The sequence below is a fragment of the Puma concolor genome, chromosome A1 (genome assembly GCF_028749965.1).
Source record: "Puma concolor isolate L17-30 chromosome A1, mPumCon1.1.hap2, whole genome shotgun sequence".
Taxonomy (NCBI): Eukaryota; Metazoa; Chordata; class Mammalia; order Carnivora; family Felidae; genus Puma; species Puma concolor.
In genome coordinates this window covers 30,152,730-30,177,776 of record NC_141667.1, presented here as the reverse complement: position 1 = coordinate 30,177,776, position 25,047 = coordinate 30,152,730, and the positions used below count along the sequence as shown (strand labels likewise).

Genomic DNA, 25,047 nt, shown 5'->3' with positions numbered 1-25,047 from the left:
TCATTACAACTCAAACTCCTATCAGGATACAGATCATAAAAAAACAAAAAACATTAAAAGGGGCGCCTGGGTGGTTCAGTTGGTTATGTGTCCAACTCTTGATCTCAGCTCAGGTCTTGATCTCAGGATTGTGAGTTCAAGCCCTATGCTGGGTTCCACGCTAGGTGTGAAGCTTACTTAAAAAAAAAAAACAAACACAGAACAGTGATCTACATCTTTAGCTTATATCAGAATCATCTGGAGAGACCATTAAAACACAGAATGATGGGCCCACCTTAGAGTTATTGAGGTAAAGCCTTAGAACTCATATTTCTAACAAGTTGCAGGTAATCTCAGTAACTTTCAGAACCACTAATATAGACCATTACCATTATCCCTGAAAATTCCCTCATGTTGGGGCACCTGGGTGGCTCAGTCAGTTATGCGCCTGACTTCGGCTCAGGTCATGATCTCACAGTTCATGGGGTTGAGCCCCACATAGGGCTCTATGCTGACAGTCTGGAGCCTAGAGCCTGCTTTGCTGCGTCTCCCTCTCTCTCTGCCCCTCCCCCACTCCCTCTCTGTCTCTCTCTGAAAAATAAATAAAACATTAAAAAGGAAAGAAAGAAAGAGAGAGAGAGAGAGAGAGAGAAAGAAAGAAAAAAAGAAAGTTCCTTCATGTTACTTTCCAGTCAATCTCTGAATCCAGCAATCGCTCTTCTGAGTTTTTCAGATACAGATTAATTTTGCCTCTCCTAGAACTTCATATAGATGGAATCAGAATATGTACTGTTCTGTGTAAGGCTTCCTTCACTCTGCATAATATTTTTATTGTGCTCAAGTTGTATGTATCATCAGTTTGTTTCTTTACGATGTGAATACTATTAAATTGTGAGGCTATATCATTATTTTTATACATTCACTGGTTGATAGAGACAGAGACAGTATTTGATTATAAACAGAAACGAAACTGCTCCTTAAACACTTTACTTAGAAATCTCCTCAGCTAAATATCCAATTTCATGCTTGAAGTTCTACCTTTCACAAAACACTAGAACAAGAACACAGCTCAGCCAAGTTCTTTGCCTCTTTATAACAAGGACTGCCTTTTCTCTGTTGTCCAATAGCAAGTTCCTCATTTCTACCTGAGACCTTATCAAAATGGCCTTTACTGTCCATATTTCTACCAACATTCTGTACAAGATTGTATTTATTCTCTAAGAAGACAAAAGCTTTCCCTACAGCTTCTTTTCTCTCTGAGCCCTCATCAGAACTGCCTTTAAACGTCTCTTCATAGCGGTATCAGCTTCTTCTAGTATGCACCTCAAAACTTTGTTAGTCTCTACTGATTACCCAATTCCAAAGCCACTTTCACATTATTTGTTTCAGCAGCATCTTACTTTTGGTTCCAATTTCTGTCTTAGCTTGGTCTTAGCTTCCAATTTCTGTCTTTGCTGCTATAACAAATACCACATGCTAGGTGACTTCAACAGAAATTTATTTCTCATAGTTCTGGAATCAAGGTGCCAGCATATTCCGATAAAGATCCTTATTCTGGCTTGCAGATGGCTGTCTTCTTATGTCCTCATTTGGCAGAGGGCAGACAGATCTCTCTTGTGTCTCTTCTTAGGAGGGTACTATTCTGATTCATGCTGGCTCCACCCTCATTACCTAATGATCTCTCAAAAGCTCCACTTCCTAATATCACACTAGGGATTAAGCTTCAACATATGAAGTTTGGAGACATATAAACGTTTAGTCCATAGCATTCTCTGAGAAATCCTCTTGAGGAAGGAGTCCCATACTCTATGGAAAATATACTGTTAATCTTTTCCCCAACTTTCCCCAAAAGGACCTATGGTCCTTTATCAGGTTAAATGTACACTGGAGAAAAGGAAATTATCAGACCTTTTAGGGATTATTAGATGCTGGTTCTGAACTGACACTAATTCCAAGAGACCCTAAAGATCGCTGTGGCTCAGAGTGAAGGGTGGGTGGTTAGAGGTCTGGTGGTCAATGGAGGTATAACTCTTGTCTGTTTCAGAGTGAGTCCAGTGGATCCCCAAACTCATATTATGATTATTTCCAAGTACCAAAACACAAAATTGGAATAAATATACTCAGCAGTTGACAGAATTCCTACATTGGTTCTTTGATCTGTGTAGTGAGGGTTATTATGGTGGGAAAGGCCAAGTGGAAACCATGAACCAGGAAAATAGTAAGCCAAAATACTACATTACACCAGGGACTATTGAGATTAGTGCTATCATCAAAGACTGGAAGGATGCAAGGATGATAATTCCCACCAGATTCTCATTCAGCTCGCTCATTTGGCCTGGGCAGTAGACAGATGGGATCTTGGGGAATGACAGTGGATTCGCATAAGCTTAACGGGTAGTGATTCCAACTGCAGCTGCTGTACCAGATAAGGTATTATTACTTGAGCAAATTAATACATTCTTTGGTTACCTGGCACCTTCTGGCAGATGCTTTTTTCTCCATCCCCATCAAAGCCCACCAGAAGCACTTTGCTATCAGCAGGCAAGGCCAGCAATACACTGCACTGCCCTACCTCGGGCGTATATTAACTCTCCAGTCCTATGTTATAATTCAGTTTGCAGGATCTTGATTACCTTTCCCTTTAATAAGATTATCACAGTGGTTCACTACATTGATGATATTATGCTGACTATACTTGGTGAGCAAAAAATAGCAACCACTCTAGACTTATTGATAAGACTTATATGTGTCAGAGGGTAGGGAAATAGATCCAACAAAATTCAGGGGTCTTCTATTTCAGTGAAATTGCTGGGGTCCTAGTGGTGTGGGCTCTGTTAAGCTATCCCTTCTAAAGTGAAGGATAAGTTGTTGCATCTGGCGTCTCCTATATATAACCAAAAAAAAAGAGGCACAATGGCTAGTGGGCTTTGGAGTTTGGAGGCAACAAATTCCTCATTTGGGTGTATTACTCTGGCTCATTTACTGAGTGACCCAAGATGCTGCCTGTGCTGAGAGGGGCCCAGAACAGAAGAAGGCTGTGCAAGAGATCCAGGCTGCTATGCAAGTTGCTCTGCAGCATGGGTCAGATGATCCAATAGATCCAATGGTACTTTAAGTGCCAGTGGCAGATAGGGATACTGTTTCAAGTCTCTGGCAGGACCCCATAGGTGGACTGCATGCAGTACAAGCCCTTAGGATTTTGGAGCAAAGCATTATCATCCTCCATGAATAACTACTCTCCTTTTGAAAAAGAGCTCTTGGCCTCTACTGGGCCTTAGCAGATACTGAAAGCTTAGCCATGAGCCACCAAATTACCATGTGATCTGAGTTGCCCATCATGAACTGGGTATTACCTGACTCACCAAGACATAAAATTGGGTACGCACAGCAGCAGCATCAAACGGAAGCGGTATATATGTGACTGGGTGAGAGCACATCTAAAGAGTATAAGTAAATTACACGAAGAAGCAGCCCAAATGTCTATGGGTTCCTATTCCTGCTATACTGCCTTTCTCTCTTCCAGCCTGTACCTATGGCTTCATGGGGAGTTCCCGGAGATCAACTCACAAGGAAGAAAAGACTTAGGCCTGGTTTATAAATGGGTCTGCACAATATGTAGGACCATTCCAAAGTGGACATTTTGTAGCACCATCGCCTCTGTCTGGGACATCCTTGAAGGACAGTGGTGAAGGGAAATTCCCCCACTGAACAGAACTACGAGCAGTGCACCTGGCTTTTCACTTTGCTTGGAAGAAGGAATGACCAGATATGTGATTACATATTGGTTCATGGGCTATGGCCAATGGTTTGGCTGGATGGTTAGGGACTTGGAAGGAAGATGATTAGAAAGTTAGTGACAAGGAAATTTAGGAAAGAGGCATGTGGATAGATATCTCTGAATGCATATAAAATATAAGGATATTTATGTCCCACACGAATGTTCACCAAAAGATGACCTCAGCAGAGGAGGATTTAAATAATCAAGTGGACTGGAGGACTCATTCTGTAGGTACCTTCCCCGAGGATATCAGCCTCTCTCCCCAACTACTCTTGTTCTTGCTCAATGCACTCATGAACAAACTGTCCATGGTGGCAGGGATGGTGGTTACACATGGATTCAGGAACACAGATTTCTATTCGGGAAGGCCAATGTGGCCACCAGTGGCCCATGGCCACTGCTGAGTGCCAATCTGTCAGCAGTAGAGACCAACACCAAATCCCTGATGTGGAACCATTGAACCATTCCCTGGATGAACAGTCAGTTACTTTGTAAGCACATTGATTACACTGGCAGATTTCCATAATGGAAGGGGCAGCATTTTGTTCTTACTGGAACAGATGCTTACGATGGATACAGATTTGCCTTCTCTTCATGCAGTGCTTCTGCCAAAACTACCACTTGTAGCTGTATTAGAATGCCTTATCCACTGTCATGGTATTCTACACAGCATTACTTTTTATCAATCAAGGAGCTGGCTTGATAGAACATGGAATGGCCTTTTCAAGACTCAGGTATAGCATCAGATAGGTGGCAATAGCTTGCATGGATGAGGCAAGATTCTACAGGAGGCTCTATATGCTCTGAATCAGCATCCAATATATGGCGCTGTTTAGCCGATTACCAGGATTCACAGTCTAGGAATTTTCAAGGGGTGGAAATGGGAGGGGCATCACTCACAATTAACTCCTAGTGACCCACTAGCAAAATTTTCACTTCTGGCAAGTTTATGCTTTGCTGACCTATAGGTCTTAGCTCCAAAAGAAGCTTCTACCAGGAAACACAACAATAATCCCACTGAACTGGAAGTCAAGACTGTGACACAACTACTTTGGGCTCCTCATTCCTCTGAATCAACAGACAAAGAAAGGAATTAGGGTACTATCTGGAGTGACTGATCCTGACTACCAAGGAGAGACTAGACTAATACTCTATAATGGAAGTAAGGAAGAGTCTGTCTGGAATACAGGAGATCCTTTAGGACAACTCTTAGAATTACCATCTTCTGTGATTAAAGTCAATGGAAAACTATAACAACCCAATTCAGGCAGGACTACTAATGGTACAGACCCTTCATGAATGAAGGTATGGGTCACCCCACCATAATGAAGACCAGGTGAGGTACTTGTTGAAGGCGAAGGGAATACAGAGAGTAGGCAGTAGAAGAAGGCAGCTATGACCACATTACAAGGTATAGAAGCGAGAATTTTAGTTGTCATAAGCATTTCCTACTTATTTTGTTATGAATAGTGTGTGTGTGTGTGTGTGTGTGTGTGTGTGTGTGTGTGTGTGTGTGTCCAGAGACAGAGGAAAAGAGAAGAGGAGTGGAGAAAGAGCAAATAACGCCCCCTCCCCGCCTTTTTTTACCCCAGTCTGACACCATGGCTCCCTCCCACTGCTCACTTTTTCTCCCCTTTTATTCCCCTACCATATGACATAAAAAGTATGGACTTCATATCATAGTAGTTAAGTGTTGTTAATTATAGTATTTAAGTTACTGGGTATCAGGAGAAGAGTAAACATCACTCAAGGACTTTACTTTTTCTTATGGGAAAGATGTTTGTGCATTTTCAGTTCTACGCAGGATACCTGTATCATGTTAGATGGAACTATGATCTCATTATTGTTATTTGGAAATGAAGTATGGTTTAAAGAGATATACACAGGTGCCATGTTGACAAAGGGGATGTGTGATAGTTAATTTTATGTGTCAACTTGACTAGGTCAAGGGATATCTGATTATTTGGTTAAACATCACTTCTGGGTTAAAAAAAAAAATTCTGAGTACTGGTGAGGGTGTTTCTAGATGCGATTCGCACCTGAATTCGTGGACTCAGTAAAGCAGATCACCCTCTCCAATGTGGGTGGTCATCACACAATCGGCTGAGGGCCTGAATAGAACACAAGGTAGACAAAGGAGGAAATCAACTATTCTCTGACTACCTGAGTTGGGACATCAGTCTCCTCTTGCACTCAAATTGGGATTTATACCGTCAGCTACCCTGGTTCAGGCCTTCAGATACAAACTAAACTATACCCAGGGGCTCTTCTAAGCCTCCAGCTTGCAGACAGCCTCCATAACTGAATGAACCAATTCCTTACAATAAATCCTTTTCTCTCTCCTCCTCTCAGTATTCTATTGGTTCTCCTTCTCTGGAGAACCCACTACATGTCCCTTCCATGTGAATTCCTGGCCCTCTGAAACGACTCCTTTGAGTTTTTCCAATATAGATGAGTTTTAGCCTCTCCTAGAACTTCATATAAATGGAATCAGAATATGACTCTTATGTGTAAGTCTTCTTTACTCTGTGTAATGTTTTCATTATTCATCTAAGTTGCTGTATGTTTCAGTAGTCTGTTCCTTTATGATGTGGAGTACTATTAAATTATATGAATATATTAGTTTTCCTAATCATCCATTGGTTGTTAAAGTATTTGACTGTAAACTTTAAGGAGATCTCATTTTAGATTACAAAGGCCAGGAATGCATGAAATATGGGTTATTCAAGGTTTTTCATTGCTTATATTTTCTTATAAACTAAAACAGGACCATTGAGTGGCACTAGAAAATCAATTCAATTTCTGTGTACCCTGTCATAGTGGTTTAAACTAAATGGACTACTGTTTAGAAAAAAAAAAAGATCTATCTACCTAAGGACTTTCATGATAAAAATTTTTCTTTTATGTGCTATTGAAAAATGACAAAATCCTATGGAATCATTAAAAGTTTTAAAACTATGAATTCATTAAAGGTTATAAATTATAGGGAACAAATCTGCATATATTTAAAGTGTGTGTATACATAGCATACTAACAAAATTTAGTTGGTAGACAGAGTTTGGGGCATGTCTGAATTTGAAGGTGTTTCATATAGTACTCTAAGTTTCCAAGAAAGAAAGAAAAGAAAGAAAGAAAGAAAGAAAGAAAGAAAGAAAGAAAGAAAGAAAGAAAAAGAAAGAAAAGAAAGAAAAGAAAGAAAAGAAAGAAAAGAAAGAAAAAAAAAAAGAAAAAAAACTTCCATGAATTGGAAATCAATGACCTATAAGAAACTCACTCAACACAAAAACAATAAAAATGAGAAATAGCAGAAACTAAAGAGAATGGAATATGTAAATGAGCTCATGTGGAAATAGTTAAGTATGCTAATTCTTTTTTAGAAAAACGTTTATTTTTTGAGAGAGCACGCAAGCAGGGGAGGGGCACAGAGAGAGAGAAAGGGAGAGAATCTCAAGCAGGCTGTATGGTGCCAGTGCAGAGCCCGACATGGGGCTCAATCCCATGAACCGTGAGATCATGACCTGAGCCCAAATCAAGAGTCAGATGCTGAATGGAATGAGCCACCCAGGCATCCTGGTGCTCATTATTCTTTAAAAAGAAAAAAAAAAAGAAGGGGTGGGTTTGGTGCTCGGGTGGCTCAGTCGGTTAAGCGTCCAACTTCGGCTCAGGTCATGATCTCATGGTGCACGGGCTTGAGCCCTGTGTTGGGCTCTGTGCTGACTGCTCAGAGCCTGGAAACTGCTTCAGATTCTGTGTCTCTCTCCGTGCCCCTCCCCTGCTTGCACTCTCTCTCTCTCTCTCAAAAATAATAATCATTTAAAAATTAAAAAAAAAACTTTTTTTTAAACTCTACCCACAACATGGGGCTCAAACTCATGACCCTGAGATCAAGAGATACATGCTCTATCAACTGGGCCAGCCAGGTGCCCCCATGTGTGCTAATTATTCTTGACTCAAGAATTTCCAATGATTCTTCTAGTAGTACATTCTCTATATCCTTCCTAGCCTCTCAAAATTTATGCATGTATGTTGCTACAACCATTAAGAGTGGTTACGTCTCTGTTAATGTGTATCTATAATAAATATTTTTTAGCTTTACTTCTTTCATTAAACTAAATTCTGCTAGTCTAATAACTATCACAAAGTCACAGTGTCATTGGCAAACTAAACTTGTCAGAAACTAAAGAAGTTACATAATAGGGAGAAAGGATTAAAGGACTGAATGAACAACTAGCTAAAGAAGACTAGAAAGTAAAGATATAAGAAACAGAAAACTTACTGTTAAGAGATTATAAATCTAGTCATCTCCTTTCTGTTTTCAATTTGCCAATAATATATACAGATATTATCTTAGATCCTTTTTTGGAATACTAAATAATGACATTTCTGACAGCTACAATTAATTCTTACTCATTTATTGTAATTATTAAATGAAGTATGTGGTTGTAGAGTCTTCTAGAAATTATTATGTCCCCTTTGGAATAATGGCTGACATAAATATAACTAAGATAGTTACAAGGCTCTGTAATACAGAGCTAATTATTTGACTTAGGAGGGAAATGATACCAAATACATTATGTAAAATTATGAAATAAAAGATGATTTATGGAAGACGATTTAGGAAGAGAGCCTAAGATATCATAGATTGAAGAACATAAGCAAATACCATGAAGATGTTTAAAAGAGGCATCTTAAAAATTTTTTTAAAGCAACATATTACTCCACACCATCAGATGGCTAAACTTAAAAATACTGACAAAAACCAAGAGTATTGGTGAGAATGTAGAGCAAATGGAATGTTGCTGGTAGAAATGCAAAATGGATCAGCCATTTTGGAAAAAGTCTGGCAGTTTCTCACTCACCACATGATCCAGCAATCACTCAGGAATTTACCCAAGAAATATGAAAACACACATCCACATAAGAACTCGGCACACAAATATTCCTAGCAGCATTATTCAGAATAGTCCAAACTGGGAACACGAAAGTCCATAAATTTGTGAATTCATAAAGAGATTATAATACATCTATACTATTGATACTAGCCAGCAATAAAAATATTAATATACCAGCAACATTCTGTTAATTAAAAGAAGACAAGACAAACACACAAAAAACTACATGCTGCATGATTCCACTGATATGAAATTGGACAAAAGGTATTAACTGCAGCGACAAAAAGTAGACCAGTGGTTTCCTATGGCCAAGGGAAGAGGAACAATTACAAAGAGGCACGAAGAAGCTTTTAAGGGTGATATTCTATATTTATCTTGATTGTGCCTCAATAAAACAATTTTGGTTGACTGTTAAAAATATCGCTAGTTTTATTACTAAAAATACTGCAAAATATACAGAAGTGAACAAAAACAAATGGACTTAACTAGACAGCAGATTGTTGATATAACAGAAAAAATTTATTTCAAGATAGACTAATTTTTTTAAAGTATTTTTTTAATGTTTATTTTTTTAATTTTGAGAGTGAGAGCATAAGTGGGGGGTGGGGAAAGAGAGAATCCCAAGCAGACTCTGCACTGCCAGCATGGAGCCTGACCCCACAACTACAAGACCATGACCTCAGCCAAAATCAATACTTGGATGCATAACTGACTGAGCCTCCCAGGCACCCCAAGATAGACTTAGTAATATGTTTTTAGTGGGCTATACATAAACATAAATGCAAAGAAATCTTAAACTGTATCCAATAATGTTACTGTTAATATTAGTTGGGCAAAACAAATAAGAAATTATGTTCTTTTCCTTTGGAACTAAGATTTTTAGCCTAAAGGAAAGAATAATACAATCAAAGAAGGAGACTTTCATAATCTTAAATTTGAATTAAAAAAAATCAATATAAATTCTTGATTTATTTTTGCCTTTCTAAAAAATATATGTTTTCTAGCTCTATCTTTTGGAAAAGGCCCAAAGCTATGATAACCCATTAGCAAAGGACATCCATGGCATCCAGATTCTTCTACCCAAAGGGATTAGGGCTCTTTGGAAAAATGGCTGATTTCAGGTTTGGGGCAGAAAATATACAAATTAAGTCAGGTCACCTTGTAGAGGCAAAAAGTAATCAGGTGACAAAAGAGTAACAAGGTTATATCAAAAGGATACAAGACCAACTTGGAGGGACTACCACTGGGCAAAGATGGGACAATCTAAACTTCAAAAAGAATTATGATTAAGATAAATTGAAATACAAAGGCATACAAATCTATTCACTCACACTAATATTAAAAAATGAATAGACTCATTATAATAGGTGCACCAGGTTGACAACACCTAAACTGAAAGATCACCAAAAATGGATGACTAAACGTTATGTGCCTCCTACTGTGACGCTGTATTATTCGCATCATTTATGAAGTATTCTTGTCCCCTACTCCCAAGATTGAACTTCAATATTATTAAGGCTCTAGATCTAATGAAGAGTTTACAAAAAAAAAAATGGTGAATAGAGGAACAACTTAAATGACATTAGAAGGAAAAGATCCATGAAATCTACAATGTGGGACATTCTATAGGAAAACACATTTCCATCTCTATAGGAAAAGGGGGGCGTGAGGGATCGACTAGCATAGATTTAAGAGACATAAGAGCCGTATCAACCAAAGCAACTGCAAACTAACTATACAAATGCATTTTTGAGACGATTAGGGAAATATGAACATTGAAATAAGTATTAGAGTTGGGGGGAATAACATTAATATTTGTTTTGATACAGATGATAATGATATTCTGGTTATTTTTTACAGTAATTTCTGTTAGAGATAGATACTAAAACGTTTATGGTGAAATGATATAAAGTATGAGATTTGCTTCAAAAGTATTACAGCCAAAAAATAATAATAAAAAAACGAAACGAGAGGGATTAGAGATGAAATAAGGCTAGGGAAATGCTGACAGTTCTTGAAGCTGGGTGATGGGTATTTCTATTTAAAAATTTGTGAAATAAAAAAATTCATTGGGAGATAAATATTCCCATATATGAAATTTTTCAAGAACACTAATTATGCTTTAATTCTGCACTATTACAGGAAATTCTACACATTTCATAACAAGCAAAATAATGCAAATATATAGTTAATGCAATCTGTAAATCTGTTTGTAAATCTCATGTCTATCATATAGATTAAAGGGATAAGAAAAAAAATATCTGGAAGGAAGTGAAGATAGAATTTCGACTACTGATTTAGAAAAATTATTTATAACAGTCAGTGGAATAATTGCTTAAGTAGGGATATTAACCAAAACATTCAGCTTAATAAACTGAAATAAATTTTCCCTACCAAAAGGCAAATACTTAAAAATAACTGAAAAGGTTCTTTTAAATCATAAAATCTACAAAGAACTGCCCTTCTATTAAATTTCACGTTATCTGTTATCAAGAGTCAAAATAACACTCACGTTTTGAAGGAGTTGCTCAAACCAGTCATAGCCAGTATCTCTGCATGCTGCAACCTAAGTGGGAAAATATGGTGAAACTATCAAAGTTAAGAATTTACTTAAAAATCTGAAAAACAAAAAACAAAAACTTTGCTATGATTTAGTGTGAGGTAAATATATGTCTCAATTAAAAAAAATTATTTTAAAGTAAACTATTCTTTAAGTAAGCCAATAATTTATCAATATTAAATAATTTTATTCTAAAAATATCTTAGAATACATTCAAGAAATTAGTTTAATATATTGAAATTAAATACGATATTATAGGGAAAGTGGGTTGGGGGATGAGGAATGAAATAGGTGATGGGGATTAAGGAGTGCATTTTTGTGGTGAGCACCAGGTGTCGGATGGAAGTGTTCAATCACTATATTGTACAACTGAAACTAGTATTACACTGTATGTTAACTAACTGGAATTTAAATAGAAACTTAAAAACATGGTGTTACATTTTGAATAGTAACTTGTACTGGTCAGAAAAACGTGTAAGGTTTAAAACAACACAAATAGAAATGTTTGCTTATTATTTTCCTTCTAGATAGCAGATATAAAGATGTGAGTGAAAGAGAGATAAATCTGTAATTGATAATAGAAAATTTATGTTCAAAACATAAAAAGTATTCTGGGCAAAAAATATTTATAGCTCATGTGTATAACTAAACATAATGAAACTAATCTTAATTCACATTTTCTGAAAAAGTACTATCTCATTTTAGGCTGCTATCCCTGGGCTATTGTTACCTACTCATCTGCTTCTCCTTCCCCTGTCAGTTTTCAATCACTGGAGGAATCTGGAGAATTTCAGTATCAGCGCTTAAGTCAACAAATGCTAATAAGGAGGGCTATGCAGAAACACCAATCTCATCTTCCTTGCATCCCTGGAGTATCTCCAGAATGTAAGGGAAGTACAACTGACCCTTGAACAATGCAGGGGTTAGGGATGCTGACCCCCTGCACAGTTGAAAATCTGCACATAACTCTGATTCCCCAAAAACTTAACTTTTAATAACCTACTGATGACCAGAAAACTTACCAATAACATAAAGTTGATTAACACATGTTATATGAATTACAGACTGTATTTTTACAGTAAACTGGAAAAAAGAAAATGTTATTTAAAAATCGTAAAAGAAAATACATTTACAGTACTATACTGTACTTATTGAAAAAAAAAAATCCATGTATAAGTGGACCTGTGCAGTTGAAGGGTCAACTGTAGTATTAAATGTCAAGATTAACGAATATCTCATCATTGTCTCTCTCTGTGTAAGAGAGGGAGGCCTCAACTAGGTTTGTACCCACAGGGACCACACCCTTATTCGAGTCCTTACCACATCAGTGATGTTTAAAATTTTCCTCGTCATTGCTTCTTTGTCATTGTGTGGAGTTGGAGTAAACCAGAGTTTTTGGAATGTTTCATTTACTAATTTCTAGAAAAAAGAAAATTTCAAACTACACAACTACAACAAACATGGCAAAATTCTCACTCCCAAATTCTCATTAAAATCCAAAACAGGGGCGCCTGGGTGGTTCAGTCGGTTTAGCGTCCGACTTCAGCTCAGGTCACGATCTCGCGGTCCGTGAGTTCGAGCCCCGCGTCGGGCTCTGGGCTGATGGCTCAGAGCCTGGAGCCTGCTTCTGAGTCTCCCTCTCTCTCTGCCCCTCCCCCATTCATGCTCTGTCTCTCTTTGTCTCAAAAATAAATAAACGTTAAAAAAAAATTTTTTTTTTTTAAATAAAAAATAAAAAATAAAATCCAAAACAAAGGTGGGGCACCTGGCTGGCTCTATTGGTAGAGCATGATCTCTGTTCATGAAGAAAAAAAAAAAAAAAAAAAAAAAGCCAAAAACAAATAACAAATCAAAGCACAAACTACCAGAAATTTTTGGCACAAATTCCTCAATTTTTGAAAACAATCATCAATTAATTTTTCAAAATTATAATCTTTTTCAATTGGTAAAAATTTTAAATAGGTGATATCTGCATAGTACACAAAGGTTTTGTTTTTTTTTTTTTAAATATTTATTCTATTTTTGAGAGAAAGAGAGAGACTGAGCATGAGCAGGGGAGGCACAGAGAGAGAGGGAGACACAGAACTTGAAGTGGGCTCCAGGCTTCGCACTGTCAGCATAGACCCCAATGCGGGGCTTGAACTCACAAACTGGGAGATCATGACCTGAGCCAAAGTTGGACACTTAATGACAGAGACACCCAGGTGCCCCACAAATGTTTTGAACAAACTAAAAAACATTTTTCTTACTTTTTTTTGAGGGGGGGGGAAACTGTTAAAAAAAACAAAACAAACAAAAAAAAAATACTGGGACCATCATATACGTATATAAATTCACGAATGAACTGAGGTTTATACTTTCAACGAAGTATTTAACTTAGAAAACCAAGTACATACCATTTAAAAAATAAAATAACTTTAATTTGATAATAAACTTGCTGCATATAATGTAATCACTACAATGGCATTAAATATAATTGAACTGGTTGAGAAAGATCAGATTTTATTAATACAAGATTTAGAAATAAAAACGTATGGAAGTATGTCATTTTTGAATTGATAATCTAAAAATGTTGATTTCCTTGTAAAGGTTTTTCATAGTTACACATATTTTACAAAATTTAACTATAATAAACATTTAAATTATTTAAAATGTTAATGAAAAATGAACTTTAAAACAGTCATCATTTCATCTTACCTTAATGCCCTCTTCATCATTGACTCTGCGAATCATTTTCACACACATTTCTGTAATTTTTGGAAACGTTGGTTGTTCAATACAGATGTCTCTTAGAATCTTTATTACCCTTTTCCTGACACTGATACCAGTATCCTAAGAACGGAAAAGTATTTTTAAATATCAGAAAGCTCAATATGCTCAGGTGTAAGAAATGTGATAAAATGAAATCAGGAAATAAATACCAACAAGCAGTACACTGAATACTTATTAACGTGATAAAGATGGTCTATATATTTCCTCTTTATATTCTTTCTTATTAATGTTACTACAAACATGGATTAATGTATTGCTTTACTTTTATAATATGATATCCAATACATGCAAAAATACTGAATAACACTGAACATGACACTAGAATATAAACTTGTCAAAATTAAATGGGATAACAAATTAAAAGCATTTAGAATAGTGCCTGGCACTTAAACAGCATATGAAGTATTTTTAACAAATATGTTAAACCTAAATCTAATCAAACCACTGTCGCTATGTTACAGTTCATAGAAAATAAAAGAAAGAAACGAACAAAAAAACAAATTAAACAAAGCCATGAGGAAATAACAAGACTGACCTGGTCTTTTTTTTTTTTTTTCTTTTTTAAAGTTTTGAGAGAGAGAAAGGAGCATGTGCGGGGGGGGGGGGGGGTTGGGGGGGTGGAGGGGCAGAGACAGAGGGAGAGAGGGGAACCCAAACAAGCTCCACGCTGTCAGCACAAATCTCAATAAGGGGCTCGATCCCACAAACCACGAGATCATGACTCGAGCTGAAATCGAGAGCCAGAGGCTTAACCGACTAAGCCACCCAGGCACCCCTGACCTGGTCTTTTTAAATTAGTCAATGTAATGGGGGAAGTCTATAAAAGAGAGTACTCTAAATTTTAAAACTTGATCACCAAATGCAAAGTATGATCTTTGACTGGATTCTGTTCAAAAAAAAAAAAAAAAAAAAACTAGAAACTCCCCCTGCAGTTTTTGGGACAACTGGAGAATCGAGTATCATATGGTTATTACAGGATATTTAGGGAGTGTTAATTTGGTTGGGTGAGATTAACAGTTTTTGTTTATAAGAACAGTACCCACACTTTTGGAGAGGCAGGCTGAAGTATACATGGAGGAAGTAGCAAAATGTTTGTGATTTAATTTAAACTAATTTAGCAAAAAATATAGATACGGTGTTAGATACATGAGGGTTCATTGCACTAACACTCTTCACAAATTTTCAATAATTAAAGCGTTTTAGAAATAAAAAGCATTGGACACTTAATGTGCATATTTATTTCCATTATATAGTCTGACAATCACTAAAATATTTTAGGATATATCGCTTAGGTAGATGCTATCGGATTTCATTAAATTTGAAGAATCCTATTGATCCTCCAAATTTGAGAATCCTACTGATTTTGCCTTTCATTCTTGAAAAGAAGCACTAACACGAAAAAGTTTATTGCACTCTTTCCTTAAATTCTTTGTTTCACTCAAGATTTTATGCTAGTTGAAGCTGCAATTATCTTTAACTCTTAGTCATATAATATTCTGACACTAGACTAAAGGTGATAAACTCTTGTCACTGTGGGAATACCTAACCTTGTACCTAATGCATTTCTTTTGAGTTACAGAAGTCCGTATGCTTGCAGTGGGTGATGTGGAGATTACACAGATATTTTGTAACATCAGTGTTTCCTGTTTCCTTTTATTTTTCCAGGGAAAGGCTTCAGGATCAGAGAATTCCATGACATACAAGAAAGGATTATCTTAGAATAGTATTTCTTTAGTTTGTTCTTAAGACTCAAATGGCTTTCTGGTTTATAATGCAGGTATCTAAATCTTGTCATAATTCAGCTTTAAAGAAACATGCAGATAACACACAAAGGATCCAAACATATTGTCAGATACCAAAATTCTGCACTTAGCTGTCAACAAAATAATTGTTCCTATTTATATACATTCATATAAATTTATTCTAGGTTCCTGTCCAAAATATTTATGCCATTGTAGTTCCTATCATTTACTCACTGTAAACTTGCATCATTAAAATGGAGGAGTTAACTGAAAAAAAGGAGTCCTAAGTTTCAACAACGATTTGTTTTATAGTATCGAGCAGTCCTCCTCTTGAAATATGTCCTTTGGGGCACCTGGGTGGCTCAGCTGGTTAAGTGTCCAACTTCGGCTCAGGTCATTATCTCACAGTTCATGGGTTCAAGCCCCGTGTCAGCATAGAGCCTGGAGCCTGCCTCAGATTCTGTGTCTCCCTCTCTCTCTGCCCCTCCCCAACTTGGGCTCTTGTCTCGCTCTCAATAAATGAATTAACACTAAAAAAAAAAAAAAGAAAAGAAAAAAAGAAACTTGTCCTTCCTCAGTTCTTTGTTTGGGCCTATGGCTGAGCTGGGCTTGAAATTTGTGTCCCCTTCCCCTGCTGGTACTCTGTCCAATTGTTAGGATCCTTAGCTTAGCTCAAAGTAGGGTAGGAATGGAGAACATTTTTCCTACTTTCTAAATCTGGGAGACTGGAGATTAGAATCTGCCCAATGTTCTGCTGTCCAGCCACCACTTTCTAGATTTGATTCTTGGCACCAAGAGTACCTACCTGTAGGCTTTCCCTTGCCTTCCAAGCCACTGAATCAGCACTATAGAGTTACAACCTTAGCTTTTAATTTTCACTCTGGTTTAAACTATCTTTAGGGTGTGTGTGTGTGTAAAATAAACATGGACAGGTTTTTGGGGGTGAGGAGTGAGGTGGGGAACATGTCCTCCTCTAGAAAGATGCTATAGAGATTAGGCAATATAAATAAGTAATTGACACTTACTTTTCTAGCTTAATAATTAAAAAAATGTGATACAAGAAAGGCAAAATTATATTTATGAATCATAATAAAAATGACCAAACAACATACCAAAATTCTTTCAATCAGCATATCATAATACTGCTCAGCAAGCTGAGGTCGACAAAGAACAAATCGACCTAATAATTCTACTGCTGCTTCTCGAACACTAGTGGAGTTATCCATTAATCGTCCATGAACTCCTCGCTGCATATCAAGCTAAAGGAAAATAAAGAAAATATAATTTATACTACTAAGTAGAGCTAATATCTTAACTTGAATGCAATAGTCAAATGAGAAGAATCATTTGTGCTCTTCTTTACCCTTGCTAGAATACTGGGGTCTACAGCAACAACCTCAGATAAACACTTCATGGCTTTTGTTCGAACGGCAATTGCGTTTTCACCAAGAACTCGAAGGATCTGCCGAGCAAACATCGGTATTTTCACAAATTTTAGAACATACAACATTTAACAAAATATACATGAAAACATGCAAAAGAAATGAAAATAAATATTGGATTTACCTCCCTTTAATATTTATATGGGTAGAAGATGTTATCTTACTGATCCAAAGTTTTAACTTACAGGTCAGTATAGTAACTGAGGCATTCTATACTTTAAGGCCTTTTCTTTATCCTGGCATTCTCAATTACACCTGTTTTTTCATTGCTATGCTCATGTGCAAGGACGTGTAGCCCCACTAAAACCTTGCTATGAGTACCTAATTCAGAATATTTAGTATTATTTAAGTAATAATTTGGTAATTGAGTAATTTATTTTTATAACATCAACCAGTCTACCTATACCATATATGTATATTTATACATATATCCATTTATCTGTAAAACGTGAATCAGTATGTAAAAGGCATGTAAAAAAAAGACATCTTAACAAATATGGAACACAGAAACAAATGCTACTCTCATGATCTTTTAAAATATCTGTTCTCAACAGTGAATAGACATCATACGCTATTCCACAAATATCCATAATCAGAAAAATCAGTATCATTGTACAAGGAATTCTGGTTTAGTTTACCTGTGTCAAATAAATATCAAAGCTCTGGGCAAACGGCCTCATAGAGGCCAAGTATCGAACAATCAAACAAGCATCATCATAGTCCACAGTATCAGAATTCATCCTACAACAAAAAGTCATTAAATTATTTTTTTAAGTTTTTTGCCAAGTAGATAGATATCAAAGAGATAACTGAAAAAGTAAAGATGCTTTCTCTCTGGATCTTACTTTAATGTGCTGAACTGAGAAGGTGTGGTTTTGATAATGCTTCTAAGAAACTTTTTCCGGTTTTCAGCTCGATGCATGATTTGACCAGTTGTCTCAACTTCCTTCGCATGATGTGTTCCTTCAGATGATTCTTCATCTTTTTGTGATTTCATTGCTTTTTCTGTTTCCAGAGTTGTGTCACGGAACCATTGGGCTATATAGAATTTACGAGAAAACTAAAAAGAAAATAGGTAAGATCTGAGCTTGATAAAATGAAGAGAATTTTTAAATGAAATTTCCAACCCACTGATAAAGTGCTCACTATCAGGAATAAATATACAGGTGTACTTTAAAGCAACTTGTAGCAGACAAAAACAAATTTTAAGAAAGCCAAAAGGTTTGAATATCTGAATGATACAAAACTTATTATTTTGCTTTGTCTTAACACTTAAGACAAGCATCAATTACTTAACAAAGAAAAAAGCATCACACATAGGTCACTAAAATTAGACAGATGATATGTCAACTGGAAAAGTTTAGAATAGGATAAGATGCCAAAGGTACAAGATTCCATTTACTTTCAAAAACCACCTTACTTCTTCAAGAAATATGTAGCCAATTATTACTGAAACATTTTAACATGGAGGCACATCTATTATTTGTTCCTTTCAATGTAGACTAAAAACGTGCAGTAGTTGACTAAATAGCTTAGTTACCTCCAACCTCTTTATCCTACATATCCCATCAGTAAAAAATAAAAATTAAAAAATTAAAAAGTATAGTGGGGCGCCTGGGTGGCTCACTCAGTTTAGCGTCTGTTGATTTTGGCTCAGGTCATGATCTTGCAGTTTGTGGGATCAAGTCCAATACTGGGCTCTGCACTAGCAGTGCAGAACCTGCTTGGGATTCTCTTGCTCCCTCTCTCTGCCCCTCCCCCCCACTCTCTCTCTTTCTCTCTCTCTCTCAAAATAAATAAACTTAAAACAAAGTGCCCTGGGGTGCCTGGGTGGCTCAGTCAGTTGAGCATATCTAACTTCGGCTCAAGTCATGATCTTACAACTCTTGAGTATGAGCCCTACATTGGGCTCTATGCTGACACCTCGGAGCCTGGAGCCTGCTTCAGTTCTGTGTCTCCCTCTCTTCTGCTCCTCTCCTGCTCATACTCTGTCTCTCTCCCCTTCCAAAATAAATAAACATTAAAAAAACAAAACAATGTGCCCTAATACATGCACAGTGTTTTCTAATATGGTTTATAAATCTTATATATGAGCCTATTATACTAATAATTTGGATGCACAATATACATAAAAATAGAACTAAGGATTATATTTAAAGAGAAATATACACATAAAATTCTAATAGCTTCTTTTTATATGCTCATAGATCATCTCAAGCACTACCTGGGCCATGTCCATTGTGAGGAGCAATGACCTACCTCAGTCTCAAAGATAACTTATGGAAAGATTTCTAACCATTTCCCCTCTCACACCATTTTTATATAATACATATCTGTACCAAAATTCCATAAGACAAATCAGTCCATAACCATTCTCTTTAATTTACATCATCAAGTATCCCTTTGTCTTAAATAAAAGATCAGGATTCCAAACAACCTTCCTCTTCATGACACTTCCCAATTTTCTTTCAGACCCAATTTGAATTTGATGTGTTATCTCCAAAAAAGGGAGAAAAGATTCCTACCACTAGTGAAGGATCAGTCTCAGTGTTTTCATCCAAGTAATCAAGCAATGCTTTCTGTAGTTGTTGTATTTCATCTTCTCCTCCTGAAACCTACAAAATAAACCAAGGAAGAACAAAAATTACATCACTAGTGTATTTTAATAATTCATCTAGTTGTAAATACAAATCTAGGGAAAAAACTGATAAATGATAAAAAAATCAAAATGTTAAGTATAGCAACTAAAAGGAAAAAAAAAAACAGAAGAATGCTACTTCACAAAAAAAATTTATACTCATAGCTGAGACTGGCCCTTATTTTTATGAATTGCATGTCATCTTGCTTTGAAAGAGGTGCATAAGTAGCTGACATAAAAATTAACAGAATAATGTGTTAAGTATTCAGAGACAGGAAGGTCCTACACATTGGTTTTCTGTTTGGAAAAAAAGAGGCAATTCCAAACTTTTAATTTAAAAATGGAAACTGTTATCTGTTTTACTATGTGTTATAGGTTTCTTTGGGATATTTTAAAACATTCTAGAAGAGAAATACTTCTATTTGTAATATAAAAATAGTACTTTATTTCATGTAGGATATTAAATATACAGTAGCAGGTGAGCTGTTCACTTGATCTAGGAATAGAATCTTTAGTTCCTGTCAAGAACAAGACACAGCCAGAAATGAACTGAGCTGGCATTCATGTCTATAGCTTTATACTCTAGCTTTACCACATGAAATGCCAATATGGTTTAGAATATCTCTAAGTAGAAAACAAAGATTTTAATAACCTTTGTTCTCAGAGTGTGATGAAATGGTCCATGGAGAAATTCATCACAGCACTGTAAACTAGTACACTGTAAACTTCCAAGAGAAATGTGGATGTATGTCAAGAACCGTAAGAATACTTACAAATGACCCTTCCCCTCAAGTTTTACAGTGTACAATCTACATGGTCATATGTAACAAATAAGTTGTAGGTTCACTCTAAGAAATACTGAAAGGCACCTGGCACCTACATCTTGGTTTCTAAATTACCATTCTCCAATAAAAAGAACAATAATATTTGGTGAAACGGCAGATTCCAGGGCTGAGGCAATGAAAGTAAGAGAGCTCCTGAAACATCTTGTGCCACAAAGTAAAGTTCTCAAAGAAAGATGGTAACATATCAAAAAGACACAAAAGTCAGCTAAAAGGGGCTCTCACAGGTTAATTCTAGGATAAATGGAACATTAAAATAATGATAGCAATAAATTATAATCTAGGAAATAGAATGGGAATGGCAGTGTTATATTAAATGGTAGTATTACATTAATGGTAATTTCTTGCTTTTGAGAACTGTATTATGGATATTTAAGCAAGAGTTCTTGTTTGTGGAAAATATACACTAAACAGTGTTTTTCAAACTTCAGCATTCATTAGAATCACCTGGAGGGTCTATCAAAAAACAGTGCTGGCCCCACCCCTAGAATTTCTGATTCAGTAGATGAGTCCTGAGAATTTATATTTCCAGCAAGTCCTTAGGTGATGTTAATATTAGTACCTCTTGTCTAGGGAATCATACTTTGAAATTCAAGGGTATTGGGAGGCATTAAGTGTGCTCAAATAGTTAAAAAAAAAAAAAATGACAAACAGATATGCAAGCATGTATATTTTGAAAAAGAAATGTTACATAAAGATAAAGCAATGTTATAAATTGTTGACAATTAAGGAATTTGGGTGAAAGGTTTGTGGGAGCTCTTTGCATTATTCCTATAACTTTTCTGTAAGTTTAAAATTATTTCAAAAGACAAAGTATATAAAAAATATTAGAGGCATTTCTAATGGCCAGCATGAATATGATTATGAATGTTTAAAAAAAAAGTATAAAGAAAATGAAAACAGTTGTATATGGTAGGATTAGAGAACATTTACCAATTTTCTTAAGTAACTTTTAGCATTATTACCACCTCGTTCACACTTAAAAAAAATAAGTGAAGCAACAATTTTTTTTTGCCAAACATGAAAACTATCTAATATAGTAAAATGAAAAGAAGTCTTCCTCCTCACCCTTCCCCAATATAAAATGATACACAAATTTCAAAGGTAGAAAACAATTTGGGAGTGCTAAATCAACATCTTAGTAAATTAAAGACTTAAATAAAACTTAGTTAAATAAAATAGAAACAGCATCATACATTCATAAAAGCAGTTCACACAAAGAAATTAGACTAATGATTTATATAAATCACTTAAAACTTCCTGTTTGACACTATAATTCACTCTAAGGCATTAACTTTCTCTGTGGGGTTTTTGAAAAGTCCACTTTTGGAAATGCATGATCTTATTTTGAATTTATAAAATGAAATGTAACACTAATATAAGAATACCTAAAGAAAGTACTTAACTAATATTTATCCCCATAATTTTAATCCTTGATCTCAATACCTGTTTTAAAATTCGTTCTATTGACCCTTGATCCATTTTGCTTGTAACGGCATCTTTCCTTAATCGTGCAGCAACAGTTCCAAGGTAATCAAGAGATGCCACTCTTAAAGCCATCTCTGTTGACTTGTTACTGAATTGATGAACCTAAACATCAAAATAATCTTTATTTAATCAATTTATGACATTTTTAATAGCAATTTATCATCAAATTCCAAATCTATGTTGTATTATTTGAAATTTAAGTATTTTTTCTTGTGATATTGTCCCATGAAGTGGTTGCTTTCTGAACATTTTCATTAAAAAAAAGTACAGATTAAACCTAAGAACACAGTCATGTTTGTTAAAATGTAGGCTCAACTGTTTATATGTATGTTTTCCAGTTCACAGAATGTAAGGGTCCCAAAAGCTTTGTAACGATTTGTATTGCAGAAGTCTAAATATAGTTTAAAAATAAAAAGAGAAATCATAATACTTCTTTGCATTTTCCTATTGTATTACATGAGAACTAGAAAGTGTCATGTTTTTAGATATTCTTAATGATAAAAAGAATTCACATTAATCAGTTTCATGCTTTGAAATGAATTAACTATAATAATTTATGATTGAGTATTGAGATGCTTTTAACTAACAATATACTTCCAACCCCACCCCAAAGTTTTTAAAGTACTGTTACCTTCTGTAATGAAATGAAAGCACCAAAAGTCACAAGATTTCAAAGTTTTCTACCAAATATTGACAGTATTGTGTACAGTTATGCACATGCAAAAATAAAGATGCAATGGTCATATTTCCTTACACATTTTTAAAGAATTCATCATCTGTGAATCAGAGTACATCCTCATTATGTTGTCTTCTAGTAATCTAATAATCTTTAAATGCTATACTCTTACCAACAGTCTCCCTAACAAACTAAGGAGTAGTTCAGCAGCTGGCCATTCAGGCTTATTGACTGTTGAAAGAAGGTCTTGAACAAAATTTTCAAATAGTGGTCTGTAATCTTCTTCACCTTGCTTACTACCACATCTGTTCAAAGATAAATACGGAAAAGGCTGTGAATTTAGGTGACTTGTCCATCAATATGATTGAAATTTTGTTAACTAAGCTTTCTCTTCCCCATATCTAATAATAAGGTATAAGAGAGTACATTAAATATAAATAACACAGCTTAAAATGAATCTATTTCTCAAATTTCATTCTTCCCTCTATTATAGGTAATTCATTTATTGACTATTATAAACATTAACTTTCCGGTAAGTACACCACATTTTTTAAAATGACTACTCTTTTTCTGAGATTACCACAAATTCCTATAAAGGCCAAGTAAACCTCTCTCCACAAACTTTCCTATCAATTAGAATGCCCCCAAATTTACTGAAGAAAAATTATAGAATTTCAATCTGGTACTTTAACTTGTGGAGTCAAACATATAAGCTAGCTCACAAGATTTAGGATTTTTAATATTTCAACTGCCTCATTTTAAACATCAGGAATTCAAGGGCCAAGGTGACACATTCAAGGTTCAGGTTACGGCAGGAAACTGGATTAACCATTTATATACAATAAAGGAACTATTTTCTATCCTGGGGAAATAAAAATCAGATTATGTTAATTTTGCTCACTTTTTAAGGAAGATGGAAAGGAAGTTTTGGGCTGTTCTCATGGCTGTTTCATAAGAGTTGGTAATGACAACATCTTGGTCAACCTAGATTGAGAAAAATGAATTTATATAGGTATAAAAAATAACCAAAAAAAAAAAAAAAAAAAAAAAAAAAAAAAAAAAAAAAAGGTTAGTTCAGTTGCTATTGCCATGTTACTACTGAATAGGGGTGATACATTTAAACACTAAGAAGCTTAGACTATTCTTTGATATATAAAGAAATAAGCTACAATTAGCAAACACATTTTCTTAAATTTTATTTATTTATTTATTTATTTATTTATTTATTTATTTATTTATTTATTTATTTCAACGTTTTTTATTTATTTTTGGGACAGAGAGAGACAGAGCATGAATGGGGGAGGGGAAGAGAGAGAGGGAGACACAGAATCGGAAACAGGCTCCAGGCTCTGAGCCATCAGCCCAGAGCCCGACACGGGGCTCGAACTCACGGACCGCGAGATCGTGACCTGGCTGAAGTCGGATGCTTAACCAACTGCGCCACCCAGGCGCCCCTCTTAAATTTTTTTTAAATAAAAAATTTTTTTTCTTAAAAATTTTTTAATGTTTATTTATTTTTGAGAGAGAAAGAGACAGGGGAGGGGTAGCGAGAGAGAGGGAGACACAGAATCTGAAGTAGGCTTCAGGCTCTGAGCTGTCAGCACAGAGCCCAGTGTGGGGCTCGAACCGACAAATTGCGTGACTGTGACATGAGCGGAAGTCGGTCACTCAATCGACTGAACCACCCAGACACCCTTAGTAAACACATTTAAATGCCTTATAAAAACTAAATAAAAATATTGACTTCATTTTAATTTATTAAAATATGCAAGACTAACAAATGTGGTTAAGCAAATGCAGTGTCAATAATTTCTTATGATCTAGGTGAGCAGAAACTGACTGAAAATACAAAAAGAATTTAGAAAAAGACAATCCAAGCTCAAAGTTTATGAAATGGTGAAATATAATGCAAAAGAAAATTCAATTCCTTTATTAGAAATTTAAAGAACGGGATATAAACAGTCTGTTCAAAGTTTCAGAAATCCAATGGTGAATAAATACATGAAAAAGCTCACTAGTTACCAGGAATATACAAAATAAAATATGGTATCATTTCAGACTGACCAGAATAAATAAAATCTAACAGAAAGAAAGCTAAAATACCACTTTGTTGAGCAAACTGACAAGTTAAAAATGCATGTACACTATTTAATATTCTACTTCTAAGTATACCTAGAGAAACTCTTAAGTTGTGATACAGTTATATATGTTTAAGTAAAAGGAATCTGGTATTAGTTT

The 25,047-nt window shown here is 35.4% G+C and overlaps 1 protein-coding gene across 3 annotated transcripts in view; it reads right to left on the bottom strand.

The window, feature by feature from the left end:
• Nucleotides 1-25,047, bottom strand: part of NIPBL (NIPBL cohesin loading factor) — a 201,006-nt gene that overhangs the window by 28,673 nt on the left and 147,286 nt on the right. For all 3 annotated transcript variants that reach the window (XM_086677236.1, XM_086677232.1, XM_086677224.1), the window contains 11 exons: nucleotides 23,711-23,793; nucleotides 22,982-23,114; nucleotides 22,092-22,235; nucleotides 19,691-19,780; nucleotides 18,011-18,225; nucleotides 17,804-17,906; nucleotides 17,087-17,185; nucleotides 16,836-16,982; nucleotides 13,907-14,041; nucleotides 12,530-12,628; nucleotides 11,162-11,215 (listed from right to left, as the gene is read on the bottom strand). In XM_086677236.1, the coding sequence (XP_086533362.1) occupies nucleotides 11,162-11,215; nucleotides 12,530-12,628; nucleotides 13,907-14,041; nucleotides 16,836-16,982; nucleotides 17,087-17,185; nucleotides 17,804-17,906; nucleotides 18,011-18,225; nucleotides 19,691-19,780; nucleotides 22,092-22,235; nucleotides 22,982-23,114; nucleotides 23,711-23,793 (1,302 nt within the window). The remainder of the gene's footprint in view (nucleotides 1-11,161; nucleotides 11,216-12,529; nucleotides 12,629-13,906; nucleotides 14,042-16,835; nucleotides 16,983-17,086; nucleotides 17,186-17,803; nucleotides 17,907-18,010; nucleotides 18,226-19,690; nucleotides 19,781-22,091; nucleotides 22,236-22,981; nucleotides 23,115-23,710; nucleotides 23,794-25,047) is intronic.